The sequence below is a fragment of the Phaenicophaeus curvirostris genome, chromosome 2, assembly GCF_032191515.1.
Source record: "Phaenicophaeus curvirostris isolate KB17595 chromosome 2, BPBGC_Pcur_1.0, whole genome shotgun sequence".
In the NCBI taxonomy this organism is placed as follows: Eukaryota; Metazoa; Chordata; class Aves; order Cuculiformes; family Cuculidae; genus Phaenicophaeus; species Phaenicophaeus curvirostris.
In genome coordinates, this window is record NC_091393.1 from 60,396,614 (window position 1) to 60,415,893 (window position 19,280).

A 19,280-nucleotide genomic window follows, 5' to 3' on the forward strand; every position below is an offset into this window, starting at 1 on the left:
CTCCCTCAGGTATATGTGAATATAAAGTACTGCAAGCATTTGTTGGTATTAAATCTTCAAACATTTCCTCTGCGTGTCTGATTTTCTGGAAGAATTTTAATGAAATTTTGGGAAAAGGACACACTTGCTATTAAATTTGCTTGCCTTAATTTAAAAAAAAATATTATTTGTGGTTAAGCTACAAATATCTGTCTTATCAATAGGATTCTCTTCTATTTTGCCTAGGATTTTAAGTTCTAAATAAGTGGGGTTTTGTTCATGTGGGCCTTTATTTAAATACAGAAGTTATAGTAACCTTTCTCATTTACTAAAGTTTTCATATCCCCCACATTATTTTTTAACTCATTTCCCTATATTTTAAATATAGTCAAATTTAAGCTGTGTTTCTGGGAAATACAGGTACCTTTATTCGCCATTTAGTAAGAACTGAGTTGGAAAGTTTCTTACATTTTGTTCACTATCTTATTTTTTTGAAAGACCGAATACTCAGGTTTATTACTTACTTTTTTTAATCAGTTGTTTAAAAATGTTTACATCAAAAAAATGTTTTAGCATATGCTGAATTGAAAACAGTACCAAGGTATATCTTTGGGATTATTAGTGCCATCGATGTAACTGAATACCTGTGTCATGGTGACTGTCTTGTTACGTGCTCTCCTGTGGCTTCAGTATTAAAGTCTTGTCATCTGCTCCTCTTTGCCCTTTCTGCAGTACAAGTTGCTCTGCTTTGAAAATGGCAACTTCTGTTCTTTTTATAATGTTTGATTTTTGAACATTTTCTTCATGAGTATTTAGAAGTGATTTTTAACACTGAAGAGTTGACATCTTTTCTTGGTCTTTGGAGTTATTCAGGTGGAGTTTCTCTATATCGTCTGTTGCACTTTTCTTAAAAATACCAGGTTGCTTAGCCACCAGTAAGTTTTGTCCTTTCAAAACTTTAAAGGCTCCAAAGGATATTGAAAGCAGTACTGTGCTTGTAGTATTTCTCGTTCTTGCTCCTTAGTTTGGTTGGGAAAGTTACACATCTGGTTTTAGTCTAAAACAACAACAAAAAAGTATGATGTTCCAAAACACAAACAAAATCCCTCAAAAGATATTTTAAAGCCTAGGTTCTTGCTAAGTAACCCTGTAATACAGAACAGTCTCCACAGTGTGAAGAAGTCTTTTTCCATCTTGCTGGAAGTACAGCTCATATTCTTCATAAAATTGAGTTTGTCTACTGCTTACGTGATTGCTTTATCCAGAATGTAACAGTGCTTCACAGCTTCTATGTTTTAATTTTTCATAGGAAGAGCAGAACCGAGGCAAGCCCAACTGGGAACACCTGAATGAAGATTTACATGTACTCATCACTGTGGAGGATGCTCAGAACAGAGCAGAAATAAAACTGAAGAGGGCTGTTGAAGAAGTAAAGAAGTTACTGATCCCTGCAGTAAGTACTTGTATGCAAGTCTTCAATTTCCATTTCCAGTAGTTACTTTTGAAATACAATTAATACTGCATCCAGCAGAGCGGTATCCTAAAATGAAGTTTAGGTATTACTTTGTAATACTCCAGTGATGTTTAAAATGTCTCATCCCAGATCGAATTATTCCTCAGAAGAGAATAATAATTTTAAGAAATGTAAGGGCTTTTTTTTCCTGTTTTAGATATAGATGAAGGGAATTCACCCTTAAAAGGCAATGCTGAACAGTTACAAACAGTCGCTTTCTCATCTTCTTTCAGTATAAGGACACTTCACTGTAAGGCTGGGAAAGTACAACATGCTTTTATGGTTTGCTTTGAGATGATTCTGGTACTTTAAGCAAAGATGATGTGTTTTCTTAAATTGTCACATTAAACATCTTCCAAAAAGAACAAAGCCCTTCAATAACCCAGTATCAAGAACATTTCTGTCTATATATTGGGGAAGAATAAGTGTAGTAAAACTGGAAAATGGGTTGTCTTTCTCATTTCCTGATAATATCAACTGCCTTCTGCCCAGCCAGAAGACTTTAGGCCTTTTGCAGGGACCAGAATTACCATATGAGAGCCCTTCTCTTAGATCTGCTCAAAGCAAGACAACTCAGCGTAGCTGTGTAGTTCATCCCATGCCACTAACTTGCATATTGTGCTGATTTTTACCACCACTTTTGTGCCATTAGAAAATGACAAAAATGAATTATGTCTTCATCATTGGAGATAAAACTGAGATTGTCTTGTGAAAGAAAGTAGTAATAGGTATTAAAATGACCTTGTCGTTTTGGATGCTTAGTGCTGATAGGTGCTGGATGTGAGGAAACTAGTGGTGACATGTTGTATAAGCTCATTTATTCAGAACACATTTTTTTTAAAGTTACCAAAGATCAGAGGAGAGACTTAATTTTAGAATTAAAGAAATATGGTAAGATATTAATCAGGAAATACCAAAAAAAGAGTGATTTAAGTGATTTAGACCTACCTCTTCATGTTGCACATTGTCAAAGCAGAAGCCAACTAGAGAAGGTAGATCTTCAAAATTTATTCATTTCTTAAAGAGATCTTGAGCACGTTAAGCGTGAGTTTATAATCAGAATTAGACATGTTAATGAGACAAATACTTTTTATATGGGCAAAACTTGAAACCCTTGTGTTCATTCTCTAAGTACTATGCAGCAGATACTTAAAAAACTACACAACTCAAACTTCCATGTGATACAGAATTAATTTTGTCGAATGCCTGTTGATTATTCTACCTCACTCTTATCATTGAATAATATGACTGAAGGGACGTGTTCAAGATTACCTGATAAATCACAAAAACAGTATGTCTGATGTACTACTGTGTATACTCTGTGTATTTTTGTGTTCTGCTTGGTTGCTGGAGGTGGTGGATGGGTGTGTTTTGAAACAACAAATATAGTAGTTTTTCATTGTGATAGTACCAGCTGGCTCTTTATCTTGAAAAGATTTTGCCTCGTTTGGTAACTGAATCAGTTGGGGGAGCTCTATAATCCTGATTACACAATTCTTTCTTTCTCTTCAGAAAAAAACACAGGGGCCAACTACTGTCCAAATATACATCACTTGAGAAACACTGAAATTAGCTGAAAACCAGTTCAATTTATTAATATCTTTGTATCATATTTGTAGACTTGAGAGATCTAGGCAGTGTTTATTATATGAGCAAGACTTAAAGGTCTGTTGGCTTTCAGTGCTGAAAATTATGCCTCATTGGAACAGGCATGTGTAGTATTTAGTAATGAGTTAATACATAGGTGAACTTGGTATTTGCACTACGTATTTCATCTGTTCAACTAGTATAAAAATAGTCTGTTTAATCAAATTATAGTTGCAGGCAGTTTGAGAGTTGAAAAATTCTGTTTTAGCATTAAAAGATATAAATCAAAAACTTTTATGAAGGAAGCCATAAACCCTTAAATATTCAGGGTAAGCATGAGGTGAAAAAGAGGTATCCTAGCTAATGATAATAAGATGGGGAAAACTGGATGCTGGAGATTCCAAAGATGCTCTAAAATATACAAATGGAAAATTGGAAATTCCCTTTCTAATGATAGAAAAGCAGCAACTGTTACTGTTTTCCTAGTAAATTTCAAAGGATTAAAACTGATAAAAAGATATTAATGTATTTCTATTTTACCTCTGTCAACTGTAATAAAATTTGAGATTATGTAGGAGAGAAGATTCAGTCTCATTCCTGCTGTATATTGGCAATGCTTTGGTGTTCTGAAATACATTTCAGAAAAGCAAGTTAATGTTAGAGATGGGAATGAGTTACTAATATCTTGGAGTAATCCATTAATTTTATACTGGAGATACTAAAAAACCGAATTAATTTTTCTAGCAACAGTGAACAAATAGGCACATTTCTAAAATGAATTTCCACTTAAAAGTACTTGGGTAAACAGAGACTATTTCAATAGTAAACTGTGTTTCTTTTCATCTTTATGAATCTGGGCTACTAGTGATTTTTTTTTTTAACTTGTGGATGTGAATTATTACTTTTCCACTTGCTCTTGGATTTTTTACCAAGATGGCAGTACAGTCAATCAGTTTATCTTTAGGAATAAAAAGAACTAATTGAGGCAGAATAGTCTTTCCCTAAGGAAAAAGGCCAGTTTTATCTGTCTGTCTATCTATCTAAAATTATTATGATGTTATGTATAATTCACTTTTCTTTGGTATTGGACTTTATTATTTTGGCTGTAGTTAAAGTTGTATAGGACTAACTCTTTTCCTCTTCCCATAATTCAGTACATATTGGTCATTATTTGGTCCTGCAAGATCATATGATATTGCTTCTTCATGTTTTTCCCAAAGAAACCCAGGAAGAATAAAGCAGTCTGCAGGCTTTGGGTATTGCTTTGAGCTGTACCATCCTTATGCCTCCTTCTGAAGTGAATCCAAGAGGTTATTGATCTCTCTTCGTTGTGAGAGTATTGAGAGTTTGTTATTCACAAGTTCAGTAAGCATGGGTAGTTGTCTGGCAAAGGAAAGACAAAGGATGCTCTGGATTTTGCCCTGCAGAATATAAGAAAATGTAGAGTCTGTGTAAGGGGGTGTATGTGGTAATTAAATATGGCTTGCCAAGTTACGGTGTCATTAAGGATTTGGAATTATTCTTTAAGCCCTGGGCAGTAGGGCTGAATTCCTCTGCTAGAAATATGCAAGACTTCTACACGTTCTAAGAAACTGCTTAATAAACTCTTTAAGCTGAATGTGTTTTCTAAATACTCCTTTTGTTATATAGATGCCCAGGTCTCTTTAATTACTACTTTTCCTTTATACTAACTGTTGTTCTATAGGATGAGACATGTAAAACAGAATTCAAATTTCAGGCAAGTACTTTTTACTTCTTTTTCCTTTGACTCCACATACTTCCTTTCTGAGGATAAGATCATATTTCTGGCTTTTACATAACTACTCTAATTTCTGTGGAATTGGTGTTTTTCAAATTCTTTGTATTGCTCTTCTGCTTCAGGCAGCTGTAGTTTTATTTTGTTCCTACATCCATCTCTTCTGAAGACATCTGCAACATAATATTAGTCAGTGAGGCACCCTGTCAATCTGTGTGTATCATTTGCCACATTAATGGAATTTTAAGATTTTGATGAGTAGGAGATAATGTTTCAGTGGAAGATTATCTAATTTTGTTAGTACATTTGGTTCTTGCCTGTAATAATAATTGTAGACTTTTCAGTCTTGAATATCTTTAAACTTACCTGTGTGGTGTGGAGAAAAATACCATTAATTAAAATAAATACTGTAGCAATATTGATTTCATAATGTCAAAATCCTTAGAGTAGATGAATGTCAATGGCAATGATTTTTTTTAAGATAATTCAAACAAAAATAAAACCATGTTATATAAGAGGTAACATAATTATTCCTTAATATGGAATAACATTAATTATGACAAAATAGGTGGAAGTAAACAAACAGCCAATTTTATAATGTTAATATTTTAACAATTACCACCAGTCTTTGATAGTATTCCCAAGCATTTCATCCTGTTTAGTAGTAATAGAAGTTTCAGTGTTGCAGCTGAGGAATTTAAAATAGGAGTAAGGACATGATGCAAAATCAAGATGTTACTAGAACACAGTTTCCATGCCAAGTGGATGTACAACATAAATTCAGAGAGTCCAGATTATCAAAACCCAACAAGTCTTGAGGTGAAATTAACAGAACAAAACCAACGTTGCAGAGCTACAGAGCCTCAAAAGTTAAAGCAGAAATACCAAGCAGCCTTTTAAGAGTGCTGAGTTAACTGATGTTACTGTCCTTTAACTATACTATAGTTACTGCTACAACTGTAGTCTGTTTCCAGCAAGCTATTCAGAAGGCTGAATTAGTAAAACTGTGAAATAAAGGAAGTAAAGCATACGCTCTCACCTTTAAACATTTTCATAAACAATAGAGAGAAAATGGCTGTGCTTAACAAATAACAGAGTAGTAAAAATCAGAATGAGAATTCTGACAATTGCACAAGAGGCTGAAGCAGTTGCTGAAAGTGATTGAATCTTCTTGATTTAAGGTTTCACTTTCGGGGTGAATTTAACTTTGGCTTGAGTGGCTGTTAAGTTTAATTGCAAGGCATTACTAGAAAAGTAAAAGGAGGAGCAGTGAATAGAATGCTTAGAAGATCTGTTAACCAGGGTGGTACCAAAAGAAATACTGGCTCTTTTCAGGGGAAAATAAGCAACCTAGCACTGTAAGTTCTTGTATTTTGCTTTACTTGTAGTGCAGTAAAACCAATTTCACTGTGTTGAGGCTGAAGATCATAGAGCAAATGGGGAAAACCTGTGCTGATGATAGCTGCTTTCAGTATCAGCTGTGATAAAAAATGGGACTGGGAAAAACCTTAAGAATTAATTTTTATTTCAAAAGTTAAAAACAGATAACGTACACTGTATATAAAACCAAAATATTATTATATTCTTGTAATACCTTTGATTTTTACTTTAGTATAAAGTAAATAGTGGAAAGAAATCTGGGGAAGAAGGATTTGATTTTCACCTTGAAGATAACGTTCATCTTCTTGCAATGAAGAAAAAAAAAATTGAAAGGGTCAACGAACTATTCACTGTAAACATCATGGAATATGATACTCATGTTTGGTGTTTTGAAACATAGTACACAAACAAAAATCACAGAAAATCTTTGCGTGATGATACAATGCCGACAGGTACAACAAATCTATATGACCCAGCGGTTAAACAAAAATATCAATGTTAAATAGGATACAATCTCCTCTTTGGTAGCTGCTGCTTTAAATTGTGAAGAGATTTTAGAAGAACACAGTACAGGCACTTTGCGGTTATGCTGAATGGCTTGCTTCTCCCAAATGTTTGCTGTACTCCTTATGAAAGCAGCAGCAGAAAATGACATTCTAGTGTTTCATCTGGTTTAATGTGCTGTATACTGGATGACTTTTACAAATTGGAACATTCTTTATAGTGATGCTTGGTATGTAAGTGCTGGCTAACTATCATCCTTTTACTCCCTGTTAATAGAGATGTTACTTTTTTTGGTATTTCTATTTTTAGTCACTCCTGTATACAGAACACACTTTCTTTGTATAGTAAGAGAGAATATAATGAAAGGGTAATAGTATTGGAAGAATGTTTTTTCATATGGATATGTTAAAAAACATTCTTTTAAAAAGGCTGCCTTCAGCAAGTATGATGAGGTGGGGCCTTATTTATTAAAGTAAATTTTTAATACCTGCTTTATAATTGTAGCTGTAGATGTCCATTGTGATTTATTTTCAACTCCTTACAATAAATGGAAGGATGTATTTATTATTTTGTGTGCTGTGAATTCCATAGCAGAAACTTGATGCAGTAGAAAGAATTTTAATTTAAGAATTTGTAATCATGCTTTAGCTTCAGTAAAAATATAAAACTTGATATTGAAGTAACATTGTACATAATTTGTTGCCCTGTAGCTAAAACTCGCCAAAGCTTGACATCTGAAAGATATTAAAAGATGATTTCATTTGTTTTAGCTATCTAAAAAGCCTCAATATATTCTGCATGCAAGTTTGACTTCCCTGAATAGGTCTTTCTAATTCATTCTTGCATGGTGTGCTGGTTTTACATTTTTGCTTTCACAAGTGAGAATATAGTGCTGGCTTCTATAGTCTCCCTCTTGAAATATTGGTCATGCTGTGCAATCCATTGTTTGCTGCTTGTTCAATTAAAGTTATGAAATGAATAAGTGATACAGTAGCTGAAAAAGGACACTGCTGTCCTTAAAAGCTTTTTAGGAAATTCCTGTATTACATTTATCTTGTCAGTTCAGATGCAAGTCTCTCACAGTGCACATCATGTAAATCATGAAAAGGGAAGCTCGTAGGTGGGGTAATGAGGCATCAAACTTCTTGGGTGTGACTGCTAGCTAACATGTGGTAAACTTATTTTGATATGGAAGAGACATGATAGTGTGTTATTTTTAGTAGTGTGAAGCAGAATTAATGTTTCCATGACAGTACAAACCAAGGGCTGCCACAGTCCTGCCATTCCTTCATGATTTGCTGTTCCTGCTTCCTGTTTTGCATCAGAAAGTACTGGCCTTCATCTGACCGTGTAGGGAGTCCATTTGGTGGAGAGCTTAACCTTGGATTAGCTGACTTGCTACGGAGTCAGTTTTGTTTTAGTGCTGACAGAAGTGACGGAATGAGAACACACAGCCAGGGAAAAAAGGGATTGCGGCAGACCACCCTTAAATAAACTTAAACTACTTCTGTAGAACTGCAGATGAGTGTGTTCATTTGCGGACAGGATGAGAACAAAATAATCAGAAGCTCAATGTCGCAGAATCTGACAATGGAAAATGTATATAGGTTTTCTTTTTATGTTTTCCTTTGTCCGGTATGTTTAGTACTGGTAAATTCAGTAGCTTATTCACAGGTTGAATAGTTGTGTTGAGCAGTCCTTAAAGAAATTCTGGCATGCTTTTTAATGGTCTTATTATGTGGAAAATTTTTACTATAATGCAAGTGTCTGTTTTAAAAATGAGGACAAGAATCTCTTACACCAGTTCACATAGGAGCATGCTGTACTTGATAGGTTAGTGCAGTGTTAAATTTATGAGCTTACACTACTATTGACTATTAACAAAATCATTTCAGGCCAGCTGCAGGCTCTCTCCATCATTGTATACTGTGGTAGAAACTCTGTAGATCAGTGGCTCATTACCACCAAAATAATATCTGTTGACGGAAATGATTTTTTGAGACAAGATATCTAAGTGATTTGCATCTTAATTGAATTAAACTCTGTTTAAAGTCCGTTAAATTCCTCAACTCCCTTGAAATGATCTTCATAGTGCTAAAGAGAAAACTAATACTATTAATTAGAATACTGTTTATGAGAAAAATTTTGAAAGGGGTTATAAAATGTGCTCTCCTAAATAAATCTGTTTTCAACTTGCCCTTTTCAAAAAGTAGGCAAATAATTAAAGGGTAGATGCTAATGATCATCTGTGCCTTCACATATTTCAACTGATTGTTTTACAAATTTGGACATGTAGTCATCAGGTAGAATTATGTAAATATGTCTGGTTTTTATTAGCTTGTAACTTAGGTAGCAGTTTATACTGGTTCTTGTTCTCCCTAGGCTTTCCTTATACTAATGGGAAAGAAGTTTCTCCACTAGTTATTCCTAAGCACCTTAATCTATCTGTTACTCTGAATCTTCTTCGGGACATATTCAGCTTCAAAAACCCAGGGAAATGAGTTAACTGTGCCCACACAGAGTTGGTGTTAAATACCCTGTCTCTTCCCCCTTTCCCCTCTTCTTCAAAATATTTACTGGAGATGTATACATCTCCTCTGTAGCCATTTATTTAAGCTGTTACAAATGTAAAACTTGAGAAATGGTAGACTGTAATTTATAAAACAGACCTTGGGAAACTTATAGTCTATTCTCAAAGAAAAATGAAGAAGCTCTGTTGCCTGAAACTGAGTAGACATATGCCCTTTCAAAGCAGGATTATGCGTTGATTAGGAGCTCTAATTAGGTTCGACATGGGTTTTGTCTGTCTTCTAGAATGTGCTCAATTTATTTGTTTTTTGGTAGACATAGATATTGGAGAAAAAATTACATTGACCTATTCTGGTAATACATGTTGTGCTATCTGTAACTTTTTTTCCTTCTTCACCCCATTTTTTAAACTCTTCCCCTCTCTTCTTGGCTATTTTTCCAGTACTTCCTATAGTCTTTTTGTTTTCTTCTCCACGTCTTTGTTCTTTTTCTGTTGATGGCCCTGGAGCAGAACATCTAAGCTGGGGTGTTTATATGAATCTTAAAAGTAAGAGTATTTCTTCAGTTATACAAGAAGTAGATGATGAAGTTATGATTCTCCTTGTCTGTCCATCTTGATGTAGATGATGAGAATACTACAACAAATTACCCATATATTATTTTTCTTAACCTTCATTTTTAGTTAAAAGTGTTTTTTGTTTGGTTTGTTGATTTTCTTTTTTGAAATCAGTCTTATACTTAAGTGGAAAAAAATACTAGTCGTAGAATTGTGTATAAAGAGTAGAAGTGTGCTGTCCTGTGCTTTTGACACTTTGTTAATATTAAATATTAACTGGACTATATTAAGGAGGTAAAATCACTTTATGTACAAATTATCTTGACAGTGGTTTCTCGAAGGGTCTTGACAGTTGCAAAGATTTTTGCATGAAGTAATAGTAAAGGAACCAGTAAACTTTTCCCTTTTCCCACTATTTAAAGTGGGGTTTTATTGCCAGTGTTAGTTTTGATGTCTAGATTCTGATTTTACAAAAATTTTACATCTGTCGTTTATTGCTGACTGATGATTTATAGTTATCAAGTTGCTCTACATAATGCTATTTTGACATCAGAACTTCAGAAAATAATCAGCTTTGGAAATGTACCCAGGGTTTTTAACTTACTGTTAAACAGAAAACTTAAGTGTTTGGTTTTTAGAAGAAGAGAGAAATGCTTGAACTTCCAGTGGAGGAACGATAAGATTTCTCTTTCTTTCGTAAGTTGTTTATAGACTCAGACTTTAATATGGGAATGTTCTGGACCCTGTTATCAGGGATAACATAGGTGAGCATAATGTAAGAAATTGGAGCTAACTATTTTAAACAGGCTGCCCAGGGAGGTGGTTGAGTCACCTTCCCTGGAGGTGTTTAAGGGACGGGTGGACGAGGTGCTAAGGGGCATCATTTAGTATTTGATAGGAATGGTTGGACTCAATGATCCGGTGGGTCTTTTCCAACCTGGTGGTTCTATGAAATAGCTTACATAATTTTGTACTAGGCCATATGTAACATACTTTAAATGGGAGACTGGTAAACTGTCCTGGAAAGATTGGATATAGGTTTCTGGAAAGTTGCATTGCTTGGAACACAGTTACTGATGAGAAGCATTTCAGACTCCAACAAGTAGTGCATTTTCTTTTTTGTGTGTTGTTGAAAATGCTATGGGGGTTTATATTTTTCTTCTGTATTACCTATTTTACTAAGTAGTTTAAAAGCTCTGCCTTACTTTCAAATATACTTTATTAATAGAGATAACTTAATGGAAACAGAACTGTCTTCTACATACATAGTATTACCATTATTAGCTATTTTTTTAATACTTCCACATCTGTGTACATAGTAAGTTATGTCCATCAAATACAACTTACGTTGGAAAGGGAATTGTGTTTTAAATTACAAATCACTTGGAATTACAAGATAGAAATAAATCAAACAGTGGTCTCTAGCACTATATCCAGTGCTTGGATTTTGCAGCCTCTGATAAAGGATGGGAACGTGTGAAGGTTTGGGGTTTTTTCTTGACCAAATACATCTGTAAATACTAAAAATCTCAGTTTATAAAGAAAGAAATCCAGCCTTTGATATACATAGTTTTCTACTGTCTGCAAAGTTGTACATTGCAAATCCTTTTTCTTTAGACTAAAAAAAAAATGCAAATCCCCAAATGCACTATTTGGAGTTGGCTGTCTTAAGATTGTTTATAGTCATTTCAGTGAAAACTATTTTTTTGGTTATGTAACTGCGTGCACCACTATGCTTTCATCTTAGAAATCCTGAAGAAGCTGCTTCTATAACTCTCTAGCTTTTGTCTTAGTTTGAAAACAAAATTTGAACTTCAACTACCCTGGTTCTCTTGGGAACCATAGTAACTATACTGATACAGTTGTGTTAATGCAAACAATGATACATCTGGAAACGTGAAATTAAGCTAGAAGAGGGAACTAGAGATTTGTCATATATGCTTGCAGCACTTGAATGCTGTAGCAATGGAAATTACTGGTTGCAAGTAGGCAATGCTAGTTCTTTGCTAAGCCTTTTTGGCTATGTTAGGCAGCCAGTAGCCTTATTTTTCTGTATCATATGATCTGAGCTTTTAGTTTTTAATGACCCTAACCTATAGCTGCTATAGTATTAAGGAAGAATTTAAAAGTTTTAAAATGAGAGCTTGCTTACTTCGTTTGTTAGAATTTATAATCAGAACCAGTGCTATCAACAGAGATGTGTTGAATAATAAAATCTTCATGTCATATTGTGCGGGAAAGCTCTTTGAGAAAGTAGAACCAGTTGTTTTGCCTTGGAAGATAAATTATGAATGACAAAGGGAGCTAAGAGGAATGTCTGGATTTCTCCCACACTTTTAACCCACTGTTGAACATATTGTAATCATGTGCTAATCTGGTTTTTTCAGTTAATGGTATTTCTTGTCAATTGGAACAGATAAACTATTGCTGTAGTGTGGAGAAGAATACTGTTTTTTCTTAAGCTTACAAAACCAAGACCTATATTTGCCTTTCAGCAGTCATTTCTGAAATTACTAATTGATTTCCAGTGATGATGATTGGGTTGTAGAGAGGGTCTCCTTTAGTGATCCTTGCAGTATGAGCTCATCTCTTAGTGGATGGTGGAGAACTCTGCAAAGAGCTGCTTTATTATTTCAGCAGTGAGAATAGCTTCAGGGGAATCTGCTATTTTTGAAGATCCAAAGGTCAATCTGATTCAAGAAGGAAACACAAAAAATACTAGACTTTTACAATTCCTCTGGTCATAGAAACACATGTTTTCCCATATGCTAACACAGTTACTCTTTAAATAAATGTTAACTTCCTCATCTGTAAAGTGTGGTCCTTACTGATGAGTAAAATACTCAGAGGGGTAAATGTTGCTTAAGAAAAAAAAATGTATGAAAGTTTATTACTGGAGCAGTAATTCTTTTGTAGCAAACTGTAGTTTTGCAGGTGGTCCTGAAAACAGCAGAATGAGCAAACTTTACGTTATTGAATAAGATTGGAGATTGTGGGGAAAACTGAAGGGTCCTTGGTGTTCATACAGAAAGTTGTGCTAATAAATAGTTCTACTGATTTCAGCTTATCATTAGTTTTTAATTATCGTAGAGCAAAAGTTGCATGTCTTCATGTAAATTTTATGTATTAGTAAAATATTTTTGTGGAGAAACTTTTAAAATTATAAATGTATACACCCAGCTATGTCGCCTTTGTGCTTTAAGGCTTAAATAAACTAGGTATTCAGTGATACCTCTTGTCTTCCTTAGAAAGTTAGTGGGAAGAGTAAAAATTTTGTAGTCACCTAGGAGTTGTGTTCAACTGGGCAGCCTTATAGGGACTCTGAATGTACCATCTGATAAAATGCCATCTCTTGTTCCTGGGTAAATCATGTTGCAGTGCTTGTAAGACAGTAAAGATGATAAATAGTGCAATTTATTCTTATTATCTTTACATTCTAGATGTTTTACAGGAGTCCCAACATATAAATGTTAGTTATCATTAAATAATACTTTCTTTCATTACTTACTGTACCTGGGATCTTTTCTTAAAGATCCTAAGTGAGTCCAGTAACTACATCTCATTAAAATTATTAGTACTTTGTACATCTAAAAATCATAGTCTAGGCTACCTTTAGGAACTTGAAATAAAGATGCATGATTGTGTGGCTATGATAACAATAAACAACGCTTTAGTTTTGAAATCTAGGAACTGATTTTTACTAAAAGTGTCAAATTAATTTGGAAACTTTACTAAACTTTACTAAGACAACTTCTATGATGTTGTACTTGAGAAATAACACCCAATGTATTTGAGATGCTGATTTTATTTATTTATGTTTTTGCTGCATTTTAATCAGTTTCCTTCAAATGTGAATCATACACCTCCTTTCAGCCCAATCTTAAGGTTGAAGGGAATGAAGGAAACTAGATAGATGATTGAATGTCATTTAATGAAAGGCATATGTGGTTTAAGACATGCTTCTCTTTCTAGGTTCAGTAAACTCTTTCTGATGGAGGTGTCTCTACTAGCTCATAAGAGGGAGAATGAAAACAAAACACTTTTTGGATTTATGAAGGAAAAGTCAACCTTCCAAGTTTTAACAATTGTTACACATCCTGGATAGTGTTTGTAAAGGGATGCTATTTTGTCTCTCCTCTGTGCAAAGGATAATTATTGCCTCTGATAGGTGAACCTCACGTAAGATCAAATGATACAGGACTGTACATTCCAAATCAGTACATGCTATACATCCAGATCCTGGAACTGGAGACTAGGGGTGTCTTCCAGCTGCTTTCCCTGGGCAACATATGCTGGCAGTAATGGAAAGAGCAACAATGATGGTTTCATGTCAGGAATAATTACATAGTGGAAGATACCTCAAAATATGCAAATGATCAGTCAGCACCAGTTGTCCAGACTGTCCTTCGGAAGCTGAAAAGAAAAGCCACTCAGTGGCCATTCACGCTCTTCTCCATTGCCAATCAGGTTCATGTCTGATTCAGTTTTTTTAATACTGAATTTCTTGCTCTCGAGAAATTACTTGGGCATTTAAGATAAGGGTGCTATTTCTTAGGGCAGCGTAACTCAGCTCATTTTTTGTGAGGTGTCAGAGTAGTTCCAGAAAGGAGGTGACCTTTTTCACAGAAAGGAAAACATTCCGTAGTTGAAATACGTTATTTAATTGATGTGTTGTTTTGACTTTATAGTCCTAAAATTACTGCGTTGTAAGGCTTGTGAAGATTTTCCTGATTGTTTTTTAAAAATAGAGATGACTCTTAATGTGTTCTGGATTTGTAGTTCCCAAGACCATATGTCTCCTCTGCATTACATAATTGTTAAAAAATTGCAATAAAGTAAAGTAGTGTTATTTGGAAGAGAGTTCATTAGAAATGTTAGTATAATTCATCCTTATGCTGTTTAACTCTCATTTCTAGAGGTTACAAGAAGGAGTTTTGCCTTAAAGATAATTTTCTAAAGACAACTTTCTGGCGAAAGTTTTGCTATTACAAAATCAGATTTCCAAAATAGTTTACATTAATGTCAGTAGATTCAGAGTTTTGAGGGAATATCTTTATTGAATGTTGTTTTTACTTTGATTACATGGAGAATTTTTCCCCAAAATGAGTGCTTAGCTTTACCATGAAATATTTTCATATTTTGTTTTCTGAGCATTCAAACTGTGGAGGGATAGATGGCTAATTTAGCCTACAGTACCAGTACTGCTAATTACATCCCTAACAAAACTCTTGATTAAAATTTCTTATTAATCTATATGAATTTCTTTGTATGGCAAGAGTTTGTGATAAAATTTAGTGCACTGTGAAACATAGAATCATAGAATAACCAGGTTGGAAGAGACCCACCGGATCATTGAGTCCAGCCATTCCTATCAAAGACATGCAAAGAAGTTTATGGTAGAGAACAGAGTAGTGGTGTTTCACTGATTGATGATGTCATAGCATATGTTACGTTTTTGCACTTAATTTAACATGCATTTTGTAATGCAGCGGAGATTCAGGTGAATGCCCTCTTTTGTGAAGAAATTCCTTCAAGATTTTCTTTATAGCAGGTGTTTCTACCCCCAAAAAATTAGTCTTTTTAAGTAGGTATTAGAAGAAGCAGCAAGCAACCTTTCAGGTATGCAAGTATTTGGGTTCAAACTAAAAAAGGCAAAGAAAGTTGTTGAATACCACCTTTGAAGATCTTTTCTTATTTAGAGCGCTTAATTATATTTTTAGACACTCGTTTCTTTCTGCAGCTTTGCTTTTCTGAAGTTTATCCATATAAGTCTTATAAGAGCTTCCAGAGGGTTAAAACTGGGGGCATAGATGATAGTAAAGGTGACTTGAACCTTTTTAGTAAGTGGATAATCTACTTTCATTATAAAAAAAACCAAAGGAAAACCACTTTTTTTTTGTTGTTGCTGCTGTTTGGCTTGTGGGTAACTAAAGAAAAGAGAACAAACGTAATGCAATACAGAATATGAAGCCATGTACTGATTACAGACACTGTCCAAGTGGGCTTATTAACTGTTTAGAGATGCTTAAAAATGAAGCAATATGGGAAAGTATGGATAGTAATTGTGTTTTAACGTCACAATAAGGCAGATGGAGCTTTCTGTTCATTAGCTGCCAATATAAGCATATTGCATAGTCTTCAACCTAGGAAATTATCAGAAACTCCCAAATGAAAATGAAATTATCTCCTTATTAAAATATTAAGTAATAACACCAGGAATTAATGCGTATTCAGTTTAAATGAAGACATATATGATGGTTCTATATTTGAAGTTTGATGTCACGCTCTTCTTAGGGAGGATGGTAGAACAACTTTTATGCAGTATGTGGGAACATAGTATATTTAATACGCACAGTTGGTGTCTTAACATGCAATATGCTGGTAAACATCAGTATCTGTCTAATATGCTGAAGAGAAATTTCATACAATAGTGCTGCTTTCTTGTATGGGCTTCTCGCACTATTGCACTGTTGCTCCTGTTTAGAGGAGCTGATCTGTTCAAGTGGTTGTACTTAGACTGTAGAGAAATACGTGCAGTATTTAATGCTGCAGTATAGGTATACATTGAATGTTTTACAGGCATATGAAGATATGTAACAGAGTTGAAGAACACGAACAAGCACTTAAGGAAAAATGAATGTAATTTGGGCAAGCATAATTAATGTGTCAGTATGGGTTTATCTCAAATGCTTCTTACATCTCAGATTAAAGCACACCACTTTAGATTATTTGTACCTTTTCTTTGGTACTAGTCCTGATTTCAGTAGCATTTTTATAAACCACTGAGTGAATTGCATGTAAGGGTCAGGTGGAGCAATATATAGGAGTTATCTTTTTTTTCCTTTTCTGTTGATAGAAGTTGTAGACTTTGCTTCACTAATAGGGCAAGAAGGGTCTGACTGCTTTCTTATATGAGTCAGCCTACACTTAAAAGATGTTTTTAACAATACGGCTGTATTTCCTTAGAAATATTTCATGATAAAATTGTCTGAGCTTCTTGTTTCCCACTGCTTATAGGATTTTCGAACTAAATTGGTTCTTAAAAATAATTGCAGTAAGTTTAGAATATCCAGGTAATTCTTTAAATGAAAGTTACTGTAAGTTTAACTTCCTCAAATGTTACAAATTGAGCTAGTAAGGAATTTTAAATCGTAATTAGAGAACTTACATGAGGTGTTAGCTATTAGGACATTTTAGATGACATGGGAAAACAGACAGTATGTTTTGAAATTAAATGCATCACTTGATGTCTGTAGCATTTTTTAAAGTTGGCTTTGCTTCCATTTTGTGTGACTTTCTAAGGATGTCTACTGGTTTGTGCACGTCTAGTTCTTTACTAGTTCTGGGAAGTTTTCATCTGGAGAAAGGAAAAAAAGTTGTTATGTTTACTATGTTGTTATGTTTACACCGATGGTGTTCTTTCTGTGAAAGGAATGGTAATTGACCAAAACTAAGTGGTTCATAGAAAAGGTCAAAAGTTCATTCTTGTATCTCTGTTTTATGCGTAAAAGGATCATAGAATCATAGAGTGGTTAGGGTTGGAAGACACATTAAAGATAGTCGAGTTTCTACCCTCCTGCCACAGGCAGAGGCACCTCCCACTAAATCAAGCCGCCCAAGGCCCCATCCAGCCTGGCCTTGAACATCTCCAGGGATGGGGCAGCCACAGCTTCCCTGGGCAACCCCTTCCAGTGCCTCACCGCCCTCACCGTGAAGAATTTCTTCCTAATGCCTAGTCTAAATCTTCCCCCCTCCAATTTAAAGCCGTTACCCTTTGTCCTGTCACTACATGCCCTTGTAAAACATCCCTCCCCAGCTTTCTGGTGGGCCCCCTTCAAGTACTGGAAGGCCACTACAAGGTCTCCTCAGCGCCTTCTCTTCTCCAGGTTGAACAACCCCAATTCTGTCAGCCTGTCCTCATAGCAGAGATACTCCAGCCCTCTGATCATCTTTGTAGCCCTTGTAGGATAGTTGTTCTTCATTTTACATAAGAGGTTTGTTTTTTTCCCAGCTACATCTCAGATTTTTCCCTTTCAAAACACTCTTCACCAATGGTGATAACTTATCTTCCAAGAGTTTATTGCATTTTTTCCTAGAACAGCTGATTATGGAAGTGCAACTCTGCTCAGCTCACACTTGTTGTTTCCATCCATGCTTTCATTTTGTCCTGGGCATGTATCTGAAACAGCTTTTGGACTTTAGTTGTCTGTTCCCCAAAATGACTTGACAAACATTAAGTCTAATTGATATAATCTAATTAGTGACATATTTATTGATACTACACCATTCTTTTCACATAGCTTTGATTTGGTACTTCTCAGTCTTCTTAAAGCTTTATGGAGACATTCTTGTTGTCATACAACCCTAGATATGCTGGGCGTATTACAGTTATCATTTTTGTGATGAATACTTATTGAACTTACACATTTGCAGCTAAATTGAATATTGCTTCTATGACACCCCAGCTTATTGCTGCAAAATTGCAATGCTTTTGTTTCAAAAAGGTGATAAATGTATATGCACATCCTGAGGATTTAAAAGCTGATACAGTAGCTGTAGTATGAAAATACTTCATTTCACTGCAACAATGTCTGCTGATGTGAAAATGTCAAAACACTCTGTATTATGAAAGTATATTCTTTGCTTATGGCAATAAGTGGAAGCCTCTGTGTGGAGGCTGACAACGCATTTTTTTTAAGCTGAAATGTCTGAATGAAATGTGATGATAAATACAAGTATGGCCAGTGTGGAGGGGGAACCCGAACCATACCTAGAGGTCTAGAACCCTATTTCTAATGAAGAGCAAAGCAAGACAGAGTCAAACTTTTATAAATTAAGTGCTTTAACTCTTATTAGAAAGAAAAGCTATTCAGGTCAGGGTCAAAATATCTAGTTTAGTAAACATGTAAGTGCAGCAAATGAGAAAGTCCAGTATAAATGGGGACAAAATGGCAAGAATACAGCATTAAAATAAATTACTTCTAATCTCGTGGATCTTTAGTGTTCAGAAAAAGGTATAAAAACCTACAACTAAGAGAGAGGTCACATAACTCTTAACTGTTCGATTTCTGAATGGACCAGCCAATGTAAAATCCTTGTAGCAGATTGTGCTGGGCATGCCGTATCATCTGAAAAGCACAGCAGCATGCCTCAGTATAAATATTTCTTCATAAAAGTTTTAAAGTGATGGGGTGCTTTATAAGCATCCTTGATATTTGTGCCATACTTTTTTTTGTTTCTTCAGGTTGATAGGAGATGGACTTCAAAAAAGACTTAATCTGTAGACATGAGCATTTTTTGATAATGTTGGGAGAATTGGTGTTCAGATATCTCTGAATCTTGTAGAAGAGATTTAGCAATAAGTTTATGACAATTGCTGTAACTTTTTTTTTTTGTAAAAGTTAACAAGTCTGTTTCATATGATGTGGATTTACAAAGGTTTAGTTAAGGCACTTCAAGAAATGAGTTTCTCCATT

At 34.7% G+C, this 19,280-nt stretch overlaps 1 protein-coding gene across 7 annotated transcripts in view; it reads left to right on the top strand.

The window, feature by feature from the left end:
* QKI (QKI, KH domain containing RNA binding) overlaps positions 1-19,280 on the top strand; it is a 158,095-nt gene that overhangs the window by 101,529 nt on the left and 37,286 nt on the right. For all 7 annotated transcript variants that reach the window (XR_011337003.1, XM_069852202.1, XM_069852206.1 and 4 more), the window contains exon 4: positions 1,289-1,432. Coding sequence is in view for 6 of the 7 variants with exons in the window: in XM_069852202.1 (XP_069708303.1) it covers positions 1,289-1,432 (144 nt within the window). In the remaining variant the exon portion in view is untranslated. The remainder of the gene's footprint in view (positions 1-1,288; positions 1,433-19,280) is intronic.